Source organism: Nipponia nippon, unplaced genomic scaffold (assembly GCF_047370975.1).
Source record: "Nipponia nippon isolate SJK-2023a ecotype South Korea unplaced genomic scaffold, ASM4737097v1 scaffold_8, whole genome shotgun sequence".
NCBI lineage: Eukaryota > Metazoa > Chordata > Aves > Pelecaniformes > Threskiornithidae > Nipponia > Nipponia nippon.
In genome coordinates this window covers 51600375-51616666 of record NW_028262402.1, presented here as the reverse complement: position 1 = coordinate 51616666, position 16292 = coordinate 51600375, and the positions used below count along the sequence as shown (strand labels likewise).

The 16292-nt window shown below is 38.4% G+C and overlaps 1 protein-coding gene across 1 annotated transcript in view; it reads left to right on the top strand.

Moving 5' to 3' along the window:
• Window positions 1-16292, top strand: part of HOMER1 (homer scaffold protein 1) — a 94062-nt gene extending 77770 nt beyond the window's left edge. Inside the window, exons 7-9 of the mRNA XM_087742181.1 lie at window positions 5316-5426; window positions 7092-7172; window positions 12558-16292. Of these exons, the coding sequence (XP_087598307.1) occupies window positions 5316-5426; window positions 7092-7172; window positions 12558-12746 (381 nt within the window). The 3' untranslated portion in view covers window positions 12747-16292. The remainder of the gene's footprint in view (window positions 1-5315; window positions 5427-7091; window positions 7173-12557) is intronic.

The following is a 16292-nucleotide window of genomic DNA, read 5'->3' as shown; positions in this document are numbered from 1 at the left end:
CCTTCACAAAAATAAGCAGATGATGGATTATTCCTCTTTTATCTCTGTAGAAGTAAATGACTGTGGAAAACATTTTGATATTTCCATGGCTTGAGGCATCAGTGCCCACAGAGAAAAATGTGTCCCTTTCAGCAAAATCTTTAATTGTTTTCTCTGTTGAAAAAACTAATATATTGTTGGTAATGGGTAAAACTTCCCCCTGCCCCAGGTTATAATTTTTTCTATGAGTAAGTCTTGGAAAACAACAATAATTAATTTGCTGTCAGAAGTGATGTATATGAATAGTACTATGGTGTGCTTTTTGTTCTTTCAGCAGCAACCTTGAAAAGCAATTTTCCTTGTTTTCTGCATTTTCACATTTCTTAGCACCAAAAATCTTTCCAGAGTTTTTTATTCTTGAAAGCTATACTAGAATTATTTTTATGATGGGCTTGTTGCATGCTGTCTTGCATCTTACTGTCCCCCATGAAGAACTTAGAAGCTTCTTCTGCATAAAATATGTGAAACTCTGTGCAGTTCTTCCTAGCTTTGCTGAGCCACACAACATCATTTCTCTTCTCCCTGTGGAAAGCAAAGGACTCTTTTCTCTTTGTAGGACGTTCATCTTGAATTATTGATGGAATAATATTGTCACAGTCACAGTTATGATCCATTTAGGGGTGTAACTCAACCAGCTAAAAATACATAATTAATACTTAAATTCAGTGTTGCATGGGAGCACTGTGCCTGTTCCACACTGTAGCCTGGGCTAGTAGACCTTGGATGTTGCATTCCACAGTAAATAGAAGGGATAAAAATACCTTTAGGAAACAACAGGTTAATAGTGTCAGGTATATAAAATAGGCTACAGCTACACTGAAAATTTGTTCTGAACTGTCTTTCTTTGCATTTCTGTAGCAGTTGAAGTAATTTCTCTATGAAGTTTAGAAGGAATTTCATGATCTGTTGGTACTGAATTTAAGATGCTGAATAAAAGCTATTGTTGTTTGACATCAACAGTGTACCAATTTATCTCAAGAAAGTGGTTTGAAAAAATGAATCAACCTGCAGCAAACGTAGAGCAGATCCATTCAGTCAAGAATTGCTTGTGGAAGGTGACCACTCGAAATATTTCTGTCATTTCTTTGCCTCTGTCTAACTGACGTCTTTACTTGTAAAGTTGTTGTCTGTGTTGGAATTTGATACAATCTCCTCTCTTGGTTTCTTTGTGATTTGATTTGGTTTGTTTTCTTTGAGAGATTCTTCAGTCTTCTGAAGCTTTGGGCAGTCACTGCCTTAAGCTCACATCAAGGCTGTTACTCTTTGTTGTGTTACGTGGCCAAAAGCCTCACTCCTCCAGTCTTCCCAACAGCCCAGTGTGTGCTAGCTGTCTGCTGCAATGAAAACTTCTGCCTGACATCCTCCTCTATTTGTAGACTGTTGACCCTAGATTAAAATTTCCAGAAAACTCTAGAATGGCCTCGGCTGAGAAGGTCTAGGTTCTGCCAGAACAAGTTGCCTTGCTGTCTTATTTCAGCTGATGTATTTCTCACTGAAGTACACAGTTAAGTATAATGCCAGCCATATACTAGAAGAGTTAACTCGTTAAATAGTCACTAAAAAGCCCATTCAGAATTTTTTTCCCAACGTGCAATCCTTACCTGGATGATAAATGCAAAATAAAGAAGCAGAGGCTAAGAACAATACTTTTTCAGTCTCAAATATGAAGCCACAATCTTGACTTTTTTCAGATATGCAAGTCAGTGCAGTCTTATGATTGCACAATAGAAGAACTTTGTTTAATCAGTTATTGTTCAAAGACTGTTCTTTCAGTCCGAATTCTGTACTGGAAAAAACACTTAATCACAGGTACATTGCTCAATGTTGCTGTGCAAAGGCTTGAATGATTGATTGAGCCTTACTCTTAAACATGAAACACTGACTGAGGAGATGTCCCTGAAAATAGCATGTGGGAGTGTCAGACTAAAGCTTCCTTTTATGCCCCATTCTGTGAATAATGCATAAACAGTTATTTTTAATGATTTTTGGACCACTGGTCATGAGAAAAATAAATTCAATTTGAAACAAGGAAATAGAGCAAGTAAATGCTATCCAGATTTTTGCCTAGAGCTTTATCTTTTGTTACTTCTGTTTTCAATTGCATATTCTTTATATCACATCATTTTCCAGCCCATCTTACTGTACAGATTTTTTTGAAAGGGTCACAATATGATTTTCTTTTTTATAGGTACATTCAAGAAGATAACATCATGAAGATATTTGACATCTTTTCAGATCTTTGTAGGGATGGGCGTTTAAATAAGACTGCAATTAAAGTATCCCTGTTTTTTAATTGAATTTGTTCTTTTTTTCCAACTTACTGAATTTTCAACGAACAGTAAACAAAACAGTTGAACAACGCATTATTTTCTTGCATAAGCAGTAAGAGGTGGACATTTGCCCAGAGAAAACCTGGACCAGAGTAAGACATCACAGCCCTTTTAGTGCTGGTAATTAATTGCCCTTCTAACAGCAGTTGCCTCTCTTGGCAAGAAGGTTTGTGAGAGGACTCCCTGCTCTGCTCAAGCAAAATTAGCTGTGTTTGCTTAAGCAATTTCAATAGGTGTCTGGAGTTAGTATGGACCAGAGTGTACTGAGGAGTGCTCACATGAGCCATGCAGCTGGTAGGGCTGTTGAAGAAGGTATTTTCAGCCAGCCACAATACACGCAGCCGAAGGCAGTAACATTTCATCCACTGCAGTTCAACCCATTGGCCCCCTTGGATTCCAAGCTTGCACCAACACATGCATCCTCTCTGTGTGTACCAGTCCAGAGGAAACCATGGGGAGAACAGTGGGGGTCCAAGTGCTTCCGTAGTCACAGGCTGAGACACCTCTGCATACTTGCTTCCAAGGCAATAGGACAGAGGCGGTCTGGGGACTGGATTTTCTTCTGTCTCTTCAGTTGAGGCTCTTACACTTTGTATAAATGAGTATTCACTGTGCCAGTGCTTGGTAAGAGCCAGTGGGTATTGCTGAGTGCAACAGCTTTAAAAGAGAGATTGACCACCTTGGAGGTTACCATACAATGTTCCAGTGTTTCACAGTGGGTGGGAGAGGGCCTGTCCCTGGGTTCCCCTAACAACCCTAGCCCTGGGTTCACAGAGGCTTCCACCTCCAATTCAAGACTCAGTTCAGCAGAAAAGCTTGGAAATGTTTAAGAAGTTAAACATCAGAAGGGGTGAAGGTGGGTGAGGTGGGTGAGTCTGACAGTTCCAGCAAAACTTAGGAATGAACTAGAGCTCTGCATAAACCTGCAGTATCAGAAATATAGGAACCCGTGTAAAACTGTGGCAGCTCTACTAGATAGTGAAGGGTTCTTGACTGGGAAAGACCCTGAGCAACCAAATGTGACCTCAAAATTGGCCCTATTTTGAGCAGGAGGCCTTGGCCAGATGACCACCAGGGTCCCCTTCCAGTTTAAATTATTCTGTGATTCTTGCTGTATCTAGATGTTAGTTCAGACACTGTGTAGACATAGGTGTATCCCAGTCGGTGTGTTCCAATTCCACTTGTTTGTGTTTGTGTAATTGTAGAGGTGAATACTGTAACAGTCACAATTGGTAGCAGTCATAAGGAGTCTAAATAAATATGTTACTGTGTAATTGAAGCAAATTCAGAAAATTATCTAAGACTTCAGTTGTAATGCTCAGTGGCATATAAAACTGAGCAAACTGCTATTACTTTTTACCATGAGCACTGATATTTCTTTTGGGCCAATTCCAGCAAATAAGATAGTTCTTTGGGGTGGGGGGTGGGGTGTTGTGTTACCAAGCCATATCCTCAACCCTCATTCCCCTTACCCTTCCAGGAATTTGCTGTAATCTCAGTTCTCTCCATTTATAAACCTTATGTTCAAAAATGTCTAATCACAGTTTTCCAGTAGAAGGAACTAGACTCGTCATGGCTGTTACAAAGGGGAAGTTCATGCCCTGTGACTCAGAAAGGAGAAGCTGATAAGGATTTTGTTTTAATTTTCTTGTATTTCATCTTGGCTTTCCTTTGACTTTTCTCTGCACTAAGTAATCTACCTTGTGAGCCTACAAATATCTGAGAGTCTGAAATTACTGGCATCACAGTGACTTCACTAGTGAGACTACATTGGTGCGGAAGGGCACCAACCTGGATTCCTCGAGATGTTCTTTCACCTAAGAAATAAAATTGCCCTGGAGAATGCATGCCCGCTGTCTCAGGGCTACTTCTCCAAGAAAGTTAAATGGAGACCGAAAGGTTTTCATTGCAGAATTGGGTAGCACTTTGTTCAAAGGAGTTTTTGGGCCAGATTTGCTAGTTACTGTAGGTAGATGATGCAGCTCTGTTGAAGACTGTATATGAAGATTGACAGGCTTATATCTTCTGGAAAAAAATGAGTTATTAGGTTTTAAATAGAATTTTAAATATTTTAAGTTTGTTATTAAACAAAAAGGTTTTAGAGCACACATCCACACGGACTCGCAGTGTGCGAGTTCTCTTAATATTTTGATCTGTAATTTGAGAGGTACATCAACAAAGACTTTTCCGTGCAGAAGCTGTTTTTTGACAACTGTTTATCTGTGAATGGCAGGACATTAACATCTCTTCGATTAAAAAATAAAATAAAAAGGACGTACCACTGCCAGGTATCTTAACTTATCCGAGGGCAGATGGAGAGCGTTCGCTGTCTGCTAATAAAGAGGAACTGTGCAAATCCAAATTGTGCCATTAGCTGTTGGCTTTGTGACTGAGAGATGAGATCTGAAACTAGAGGAAGTAAGAAGTTGGCAGCTGTACCTTGGTGGCTGAGTGTCTGCTATTACACTGTTGATGCCGAGTCAGAAATTGAGGCTGCAAAATGTTAATTGGCTTGCTAGGAAGTGGGTGAGCATTGTGGCTTAGTTGATTAAGATGATACAACATTAAAAATTGTCAGATGGAGAGGTTAGTTAGACAGACAGCTCTGTGTTTAATTGTCTAACCATTACTGTTTCTGAAATGATAATTCAGCTTCTTTCATAAAATTTTCAATAATTAGTAAGTGTAAGTTTTAATTAATGTTCTTTTCAGCCTGCAACTTATTAAATTTATTGTTTCCAGGAAGTCATAGCAACCATTTTATGCTAAGCAATTTGTTAAGGAATTTTATGCTAACTTCATAAGAACACCTTCACCATTTTAATCAACAGAAGTCACCCTGTACTAAAGGTGTATTTCAAATGCACCTATCTATGCGAAGAAGTAATAGTACCTTGAATTTGTTGAAATTAATTCTGCATGTGTTGTTTCTACTTATTTCAACAGGTGACTGAGCTAGAGTGTGTGAGCAGTCAAGCCAATGCAGTCCACACACATAAAACAGAATTAAACCAGACAATACAGGAGTTGGAGTCTACGCTGAAGAAAAAAGAAGAGGTATTTGCTAACATTTATTCTTGACTTTTCTGTTATGTCATTTCTAAAGGCTTTCAATATTAAGTTTGTGATGGCTGGTAAATTCTGTATTATTTCCTATAGATATTACGAAGTAAATTTTTTTTCGGTTTCTTTGAAATGGTTAATATTTTTCCTTGTATACAATTACATCAGTCCAATATAGAGCTGGGTATCTGAACAACCAAAAAAAGTATCATGTTGCTTTTATCCTGTTTGCTTTTACCAAGCCTCTCTGTTTGCAGAAGTAAGTCATAAGTGGTTTCCACAGAGCAGTCATCACACTGATGCAGTCCAAATTCACTAAGAAGGGAAGCTGTCGTACGCATTATTTCCTTTTTCTGGAGAGTAGGGTTTGGGACAAGTAATAGATCAATGCCTTTTTTGGGCCAATCTGTTTATCAGGCTATGTTAATATAGCTGACATTTATGATCCCTAAGATCAGCATTTTCCTTAAACACTTGCCAAACCCCCGGCCTGAAACTTGATGATATTATTTATTGTGCCATCTGCCTTGGGCTGGACGAGCAGCAAGAAAATAAAAGGAATTGGAGTAACACCTGCACTGGCACAGGTCCTAGAAGAAAGCAGATTTGTGTCACAGGATGATCGAGAATCGCCCCGTTATGGATGGGAAAAAGGAGGTGGAAGGAGCCGTATATGAAGGATTATTTGCCCTGTGTAAGACCAGATCCTGAGCCCTCCACGACAGACGCAGCGGGCATGGGTGCACGTGTTCGTAGGGCACGTGTGTCTTGCAGGGTCTTGCCTCCAGCAGGGCAGTTGTTAGGTGTTTCCAAGGAGGATGCAGGAGAGGCACAACAGTTACAGAATATCCTCCCAAAATGCAACAAAGCCTTTTCCAAACTCCCTCATACTTAAGAGGTTAGCCTCAGGTTGGTAATGTTTCCCATTTTGGTGCCCATTCACTTTTGAATTATGCTGAGCTATTGGCTGCCAAGAGATCTTTCCAAAAGGAGTTCTGGGAGGTGAATATGCCCTTCTGGGGAAAAGTACTTAATAGTTCTAAGTTCAATACCTTTGAGTTTCATTAACTGTTTCTGTTCTTGTCTCCTGAAAGTAAGCTAAGAAAATGTTTCTCTTCCATTCATTATTTTATCTATATTTGTTGTTTTTATACCTTATTACTTTCTTCTTGCTAAATTAAAGATACTATTTCTTTTAGACTCTCTTTTTACAGAAATCAATGGTCAAAGCAGGGAATTTTTTTATGCTCAGTCCTGCTGCTAGTAACATAATAAGCAGCTCACAGATGAAAATTGGATTTTTCTCTTGAAAAAATGGAGAAGGATAGATTCAAATAGAATTTCAAGTATAAAATAGTTTCTCTAATTACAAGAACCCTTGATTTCAGATCTTTTGCCTGGGAGAGGAAAACTTGGACTTCTATAAAAGAAAATGCTTATCTCTATTGTTGTTTATTCACACTGGAATTGCTGTTTTAGGACTGTGATCCAGGAGTATTAAGAGCAGGGCTTAAACTTCATGTGCTGTGATGGGCAGTAGCCAACTGCCAGTTTTGGTATCATTGCAATGGCTTGCTCAGGAGAAGTGGTAGCCAGCTTACCTGCACTGAGGCCAAGCCAGGTAATGTGTTGCTAGCAAGGTTGTTTCTTCTCCCTTAGGAAATAGAAGGATTGAAACAAGAAATCGACAATGCCAGAGAGCTCCAGGCACAGAGGGATTCTCTGACCCAGAAGTTACAGGTGAGCTATAGTGCATCATCTTAATTTAGAGAGAAGGGAAAAATTATCAAGTGAGTGGTTTACATCAGCAACTTGTGCTCTGTTCACTGAAGGTGCCAGATAAATATGTAAGTTAGACTGCATTGCAAAGTGGTGGGTTGGGATGATTCTTAGGAATTCCTATCAAAATTTTCACCTGCTGTAAGTTGCTATTTTTGCCCAAGGGAACAGACCCAAATTTCATTTACAAGCCCACAGAGTACTCTCAGGCTAGCAGATGTCCCTCATCGATACATGTCCTGGGCAGTTCTGGTCTCATTTTCACTGCAATGTCTTCCCATAGGTCTTGTGTGCCACTGAAACTGTGTATCAGGCTGTGTATCATCAGGTTGGGATGAGTTTGTATTCAGCTTTTAAACATGCCCTGAGAAAGTTACAGTTAAAACATTTTTGTGTAGTACAGACTTTAAAAACACACTTAGACTTGTTCTTGGAATTATTCAGAATCATTATGTTTTTATTGTTTTTTCTGGGTTGTTTCTTTACTGTGTGTAAAGCCAGATACCTCAGCCTACTGGAATCAGTGTGCCCTCAGTATACCCTCTCTTGCTATGTCTGAGCTGCTGTCTATCTGTCGCTGGGCTGACTGGCCAGCACATACGCACCTCCCTTGTGAAACCTGCCTTCAGAATGAGGCTGACCCAAAGCTTAGGTGGGTTAAACTCTGAATTCAGGCTTCAGAGTTTTGATAGGACTGGAAATTCAGGCATTAAATAGCTCCAAATCCAAAGTGCTGAAACGTGACCCTTGCTGTTCTGTGGCTCGACCTAAATCATGCTGAAAGCAAGCCCTTCAGACTAGCCACGGCTTACAAATCATTAAGCAGGTATTCTTTGAAATGCATTAATGAATTGGAACTTCCTTGAATCTCGTTTTAACCTACAGAATAAACCACATAAGAAGAAAGTTATTTTATTCATTTTTTCCCATTCTTAAGTCAAATTATTTGGAAAAAGTATGTTATTACGTTAAACAATCTTTAAAGATTGTTTTGAGTGCAGCTGAGCTTGCCTGTTCCACTATTGCAAAAATTGTTGCTGGATTTAGGGTAAAAATGGGAGTTTTCATCTGAAAAGGTGCTTATCTGAGAGACTCAAAAGGGAGATTATAATGAAAGTTGGAAATTGTTCTAGCAGTAGCATATGCAGTAATTTCAGTGTAAGATCATATGAAAAGTAATAGTGAGCCAGGAATTGGCTGTCCTTAGCAAGCAGAATTATCAGAGGCTAGTAAGAGATGAAAGATTAGAAAATGCTAAATTTTTATTAAGATTTGTACTTTATAAAGTCAGTACCTCCCTTTTGGTATATTTATATCTTTAGTAACCAAACGGATAAATTATGTATGTGTGTCCATACGTCACATTGTAGGCGATCAGTTTCTGAAAATAGTTCTATGTGGTTCTATTCAAATAAATATAAAGCTTACTTAGGATCTGAGTTAAAAGTTGCTTTTCTTAAGCGTAAAGCTTATTCTTGACCTGATGCAGCCCATCTAAAAGATCTTGAGTCTTTACTTTGCTATAATCATCCTGCTTTGATTGTACTGGCCTTCTTTGAGCCTCTTCACCCTACATCTGTGACGTCAGTGAAGTGGTGTCTTCTTCTGTAGCTCCAGACTAACCGTCTCACATCTGTTCACTTAGTTGACTCATCATCTGTTTTCAGGGTGATTGTCTCCAGGGTCCATATCTGTTCGTCTCACTCCTTTTTCTTCTGCTTTATTTTTTCCCTCTTGTGCTTGCAAATGGATTAGGTAACTCTTAAAATATTTCAGAATATAGCCTGTATGAAAAATGCTATACAAAGAAATTACTATTTCAAGGTGTATTGCATTTCTGACACAGTCATATCAGGGAATGAATTAGAAATCCATCATTGGCAAATTCAGTGAAGAGCAGTATGTTATCACTGTGAAGGGTAAGTATTGGGGCCCTTGTTACTTAATTTCAGAGAAGAAATCTTAATAAATGCAGAGAAGACGTATCAATGAGTCATGATCAGTGTGACTCTCACAGTAAGTCAGGGTGTCTTTATTACTATGGCTGATTCCTAAATATAGCTGTTGTGTATGGTTTGAATATTTTATTCGGATCCTTGCACTGAATTCCACGAAAGATTATTACAGTGCAAACAACAAACATAACGTATTAATAATTTATTTCTTTTCTAAAAGAAAACAATGTATGAGAAATGATTATGTCTGCTGAAAGAAGAGTTTGAAAAAATGGTGTAAAATACTCCTTGCAAGGGGCCTGAATGCATCAGAAGAGTCAGTTTATTGTTAGCTGAGATTAAGTGCAAATAAAGTGAAATGACAGAACTGGGGGAATAGATTACATTTAATGGACACCTCTCCACTTCTTCCAATCAAGAAGCAACAGGTTTGAGGTAGACTGATTTGTAATAGGAAACTGCACATGAGCTGGACATGAACTTGTAATGCAATGCTATTGCAAAAATCATTAATGCTAATCTAGAGAAACTATGTGTAAGGATCAAATGTAAAATTTGGGAAGAAACATATTCCAGAAATTAAAAGCAACAGCTCCTTGCATATTTCAGTTAGTTCTACTTCCCATATGCCATTAGATATGTTGAGCATAAGTTAGGGAAAATAAACAGGAGGAAGTGTGGGAGAAAGTATATCTGAGGAAATGTTTGAGAAGCTGAATGTGCATAGATGAGGAAAGAGATTTCAAGAATGGAATATAAATAAAATATGCAAACTGGAAGTTTAAACAGAAGAAGGGAGCTCTTCTGGTTTGAAGAGATACAGGGCAAGGACTAGCAACTGAGAGTTAGCCTTTTGTTGAATATGGATGGAAGTTTCAGCGTCTAACATAAAACTTTCAGTTTTACCTTGGTGCTGCCACCCTAACAGCTCACAGCAGAACAGTTCCTCAGTTCAAGAGTGTCTGAGGAGGGCCTGAAAGATGATCTTCATCTCCATACAGGCCAATGGGATGCTTTTCAGGCCCAGATACTACAAAATAAGACCATATATGTATCCGTGGATTTGTTCCAAAGTGGTCCCTTTCATCACTGGCTTGCCTACTTATAGAAATTAATTATTTCTGGGGTAAGACCAGTGGCAAGGAGACTTCCTAGAGCACACACATTTGGTGCGTAGAAGAGGAGCAGGGACAGGAGAAGCAGGATGCGTGAGCAAACATGGAAAAACAGCAATAGGTCTTGTGTGAGCTAAAGAAAGGACCGTGTCATTCCTGCAGAGCTGAGGGGACCTTGGATTTCCCTTTTTGTCCTGTACTGCAGTCACTTGGCCTCAGAGGGTCTTGAACCCATGCCATCACTATACCAAGTAGTACTTATCAGTACCAGGTTTGGAGGGCAGGAGTAGGGTAAATGAAGGAAAGACTTCAGAGGGTATGGCTAGGTTATAATCAGTTAGCTTGTTCATTTATAGCAGCGGTGGGGTAGCTAATCACTACATAAGCATATATGTATTTTAATTTATATTGTTTCTACAAATATTTTTTTCAGTTAGCTTCCTTTAGTGCTTTGGCAACTATATTGTTCAGTGTTAAACAGATTAAACTAATTCTTCTCTTGGTCCTGGCAGCAAGGGGTAATTCTTGCCCTCAGCTGTGCTGTTCAAGACCAGTGCCTAAAACTCTGTAATTTTTAACTTGCCCATTTACAAACAAGAAGTAAGGGAGGTATTCCAGTTCAGCTTGGACATAACCCTTGGCTGCAGAAGCAGCCACAATTATGAGGAGATCAGGTTCCTGAGGCTCTGCCTTCTCCACCTGCACCACTGCTGGCGGTTCCAGAGCTCTCCCCTGCTGCAGAGGCTGGGAGCCAAAACTGATCACTGGCCACATCACCCCATCCCTCCTCTGGCCAGGGATGCAGCGGCCGATGGACGCTGCCAGCAGACCCCTCACGGATGGAAACGTGTCTTGGGCCACAGACTTTGACACAAGGCCGCCGTTTTATACCTGTTACTCTTGACTACCCAAATATGTATTCTGTATGGGTCAGGTTGTTTCTTATGCGATCTCTCCAATGTAAACATGAATATATTTGTTAGCTTTGAGGGAGACAGAACAATCATAACAAAAACAGTGGGAGGGTGGGAGGGCAGAAAGAGGAGTTGCTCATGCTGCGAGCCAAATCTCCCTCCCTATGGCTGTGTGAAACCAGTCGTCGTAAAAACTCAGAGCAGGCCCGTTAAAGCTTTGTGACACAAAGCCACTGTAAAGGGAAGCGGTGTTGAAAAAATGTTAATGTATGTAAATACGAATTCATTATGCACTTTTCCAGAGAATGGCTGCACAGGGTGTATGGTATACTAAATACACTGTCCCTCTGCTGCCTTTGAAAGTGTTTTTCATAACTGAAATTAGGAAATTTAGCATGAATTTATGAGACGCGCAATGAATGGGGCAAATCACAATATGCTATTCCAGACCCACGTGACTGCTACATTAGTAATTTGATAGAAGAGAGGGCACCGGGTTTGCACAGAGCCGAGCAGCCGCGACCTCCCTCCACTGTCCGGTGCAAGCCAGAGCTGTGAGGGGTCCCAGCGGGCTGGCACCAGGGGAGCTTCTCTTCCTTGTGAATGAGAGCTGAGCTTGCTCAGGCTCAGATACCCTCAGCTGCGTGTTAAGATGCCACCGCTTCCACTGTATGGGAACAGCTTGTCCATACCGCACTGGTGGCTCGCGTGCTTTCCCTGCTCCCACAGCTGTGGGGCTTGCAGGTGGGTGCTCCAGGGCACTGTGCAGCAATACAAGACATTCAGCTTGCACTTGCTGGTTTAAATTTGTTGCAATCAATGTCATCTTGACATCAGTCTTGCTAGTTTATGTTTTTGTCTTAATTTTCAGGGTGAAAAGGCCTATAATGTGGGACAGGAGTAAGGTAGTACTCCTCCATCCATAAAGCAGTATTCTGGATGAGTTTCTGTATGAGACCATTTAATGGGGACTATGTCCTGGAGCAATTCATGTAGTCTAAATCAGGGAATACTTGAACTTAAGTAAACCTTTGAGAAGCTGTTTTCAGTAGATGGCACATTTCTGAATGATAGCAGCAGTAACTTTTAGCTGGATAAGTATACCATATACGCTGTTCAAGTTTTACCCCTCTCCAAAAGTTTCTGTCCTTCAGATGAATTATTTTAAAAATGGAGGAAGTGGTAGTACATACGCAATTGTAGTAACAATTTGGGTTCTGGTTTTGGCTTAGTGGAAACTGTAAAGGGTCACAAACTATTTTAAAAATGAGTTGACAAAAATAGCACACAAATACCAGCAGGAGGTTAGACTGCTTTCTGTTTACAGACAACACATTAACATGTTATGTATTTTCTCTGAAGGAAGTAGAAATTCGAAACAAAGACCTGGAAGGCCAGCTGTCTGATCTAGAGCAACGTCTGGAGAAAAGTCAGAATGAGCAAGAAGCTTTTCGCAATAACTTGAAGACACTTTTAGAAATTCTTGATGGAAAAATATTTGAACTAACAGAGTTACGAGATAACTTGGCCAAGCTAATAGAATGCAGCTAAAGAAAATGGGATTTCAGTGCCAATCAGCTTAAAGATGCACTGTCTCTCTTCATAGGACTGTGTTGGGCTCTGCATCAAAGTTGCACAAAATTAGGAAATGCTCCTCTGAGAGGGCTTGTTTTAAATTTGAGTCATATTTCAATGTAAAATTTAGAACTCAGCTTGTAGCTAGTTGAAGAAAAAAACAACAAACAAAAAAACTTGAATTACAAATTACCTCCTTGTACATTATTGGCCATAGATAACTTGAAAGATATTAACAGTAATTGAATGCAATCCTTTTCTAATTATCAGTGACAGAAGAATTAGCAGTGTCCCAGGTCACATCCCCTTTTTGTGATAGATACAATATAGGTTATCTGCTGTTTTATTTATTTAAGATATTTAATTGCTGTGTTTTGTGCAAGAACTTAGTGATGACAGCCCTGTATTTTGTTGTTCTTAATAATTTCTCAGGATACTTTGCACTGTGGAGAAGCAGTGCCATTACCAATTTATTCTTGCCAGGAGTGAGAGAGAGTTGCATCTTTAATTGAAACAAAGTTGCTATAACTGCTTGTATAAAGTTCTTCCTTTTGGGTTTTTTTTGGTTGATTGGTTGGTTGGTTGTTTTCTGGGTTTTTTTATATATATATAGATATATATATATACTGGAAGATACCGTATTTCTTTATGGAGCTTACTCTGGTGTTCTACAATATTGTCCAATGTAAGTTTTACTTTTTCATATGAATTCCATGTAATTACAGTGAGATACTATCTTCCACTTAACTATATTTTGAAGCCAACCAATGATAGAAGGTGAGTCCCCCAGGAAAAAAAAAGGCAAAAAAACCCTGAGAATTTTAAATGTAAAATTTGACATGCACAGATAACAAGGAATAGCCAGTTGTTTGTTTTCTGGCCTTGATACATATATCGAATATGTATGTTCAATTAACTGTTAACCTGTTCTGCAGGAGACTTTTTCAGAATGTCACACGAATTTCAGGTTTTGTGAATAATGGCTTATGGGGAGCACTGTTTTATTACCGATTGCATTAAGGGCATAGAGCTATTGCAAGGGATTACTCGTACACTGAACTTGTCCAGCCAAGAAAGCTGTTTCTAGAAGTTTTGTTGTCATAGCAAATTGAAATGGAGACATGTTTACTCCTTTATGGGTCTTCATATCACATCTTTATTGAAACTACACCAGGCAATATTCTGAACTGTTAACTAAATGTTTAAAAACAGGAAATTGGATTCAGTTATCCTCAGTGAGCAGGTTTTAAAGTTGTTTTGATGTAATTTTAACAGACTTTTGGCAAACACACATTTCTTTATATAATAGATTTATTTAGAAAAAAAACCTCTTTGAAAGGTAAGCCAAGTGTCATGTGTCTTGCATCAAAGTACATTCTTGCCATAAATTGCTTGTAATGTTGAAGAGGGCTTTTTTAATATGTATGAATGTCAGACTTCAGAGTCGAAAGATGCACGGACCTTTGTTTGCTCCCCAAATTAATTTGAATGTTAAACATGAAATCTAGCTGCTTATTAAATTTGTACAACACTATTTTCTCCAGTTAGAGACTGCTATTCAAAACCAGAAAAAATAAGTTTGTTTTCATGTGTGTACTGTGTGTATGTACCATATAATACACACAGGTTCTCATTTATATTAGAAATACATACTTTATTTCTAAAATACCGTTTTTTTTTCTTTACCAGTGATTTATCAGGTCTCCCCTGACTAGTCAGGGAAATGGTTTACGTCAAATGCTAAACCGTCATGTATTATACGGTATGTAATGTACACAATGTTTAAGCTTTCTCCATATTTTTAGGGTATTTTCTCACTGATTTTATTTATTAAAGGGTTGGGGGGAGCTTGGTTTAGCGTGCTACTGGCTGAAAACTTTGTGGTGAACTACATGTTTTTCATTTGGTGGATTTTAGACAGTGGTGTGTATATCTTCATCAAGTCCAGATGAGCAGATACAAGCAGTTTTTAATTTACCTGGGGATGTTTGGGCCTGATTCTCCTGTCACTTGAGCTGCTGTAAACCAGATGTGTCCTTGATGTGATGTCAGCAACATTCACTTGGCATAGCATCTGTGGCAGTGCAAGGAGAATCGGGCCTCTTAATGCTCAGTGGACATAATAAGGATGAAGAAAGAATAAAAACACAGAAAGCTGATGATGGAATAAATGTAATATTATTTTTATTGATATTATTATTGACATTTTTAAAGATATGATGTCATTTACATGTGGGAAAATAGTGGACAGAAATATTTCCACTTAAATTTTGTGAATATGTGTGGTACATGGTATTTCTATGTATACGTACACACACATATGTATATACAGAACATGGAAAAATTTAGATGTGCACATTTTTAATATTTTCCTATTGAAATTAAATTTAAAATTGGAAATTGATATTTGAGAATTTCGTTTCTCATATAGTAGATACATTTCATTTCTTTTTTTTAAATAATACAATTACTGAGGGCTTGCACCTTTGAATTCCCAAATAGTTGCCAAACATAAATATGGGATAAGGTGGACATACGTGCACATATAAATAAAATCCTATTGCTAAAATTATTTTTAATGTTTATGTACAGTAGGTGAGTGTTTAGAAATTGTGACCTAAAGTTCATACTTAGGTGGCTAATCCTACTGTAGCCTCTCCCACTTGTGTTTTAAGATAAAAGTTGCCTGTTTGAAACATTACTTTCCCAGAGACAGGTATTATACATTGTATCTATCTTTGATGAAACTGTGGGAATATGTATAGGAGAAAACAGTGTTGAGTACTATAGCCTGAAAACATGGCCATGAACTTGCACTGGAGGGGAGATCAGTCACATGGCGTATAACTTCTTACATGGCAACTACAGTCTTGTAAAAAAAAGGCAAAAAGAATTACCAAAAAACCTAACAGAAATACCCCTCCCCCGAAAAAAAAGAAAAATAAAAAATACAGTTTTTTATTTTGAAATACACGTGCTGTTCTCTGGAGAATGTACTTTTACTCTTTATTCTTTTCTTAAATCTTTTTCAAGTATGTGCAAGTGATAGCAGCAGCTACCTTAATCTTTCAGGTGCTACTGGATTTTGCATTAGCGTGTTATGTTGTGAAATCCTGACTTTGACATAAAAGATTTTTGTAAGTATATTCCCGTCTAGATAGTTAGTTAGTTTTTGGAGTGTCTTGTTCATAATCCATATGCCTCAATGATCCAGAAATTGCATTTTTCTATGTGGACAAAGTAAAATATGTGAATTAATCTGTCTGTTACAGACTGGGGATTCCTTTTCCTGGCTAATATATCCAGGAAAGAAGATAACTAAATGAACTGATAATGCAGAAATGCTGTTATAAGGTCTTTAAGAAAATACGTTTTCAGGTAAAATATAAATAAATAAAGGGCTAAACCAGATGTAACACAAATAAGTATTGTTTAATGCTATCGGTGGCATTCCCAGGATAATTCCTTTAAAGAAAACCCTGCAAGAATGAACAATGTGTCAATTAAAGATTAATATTTTGG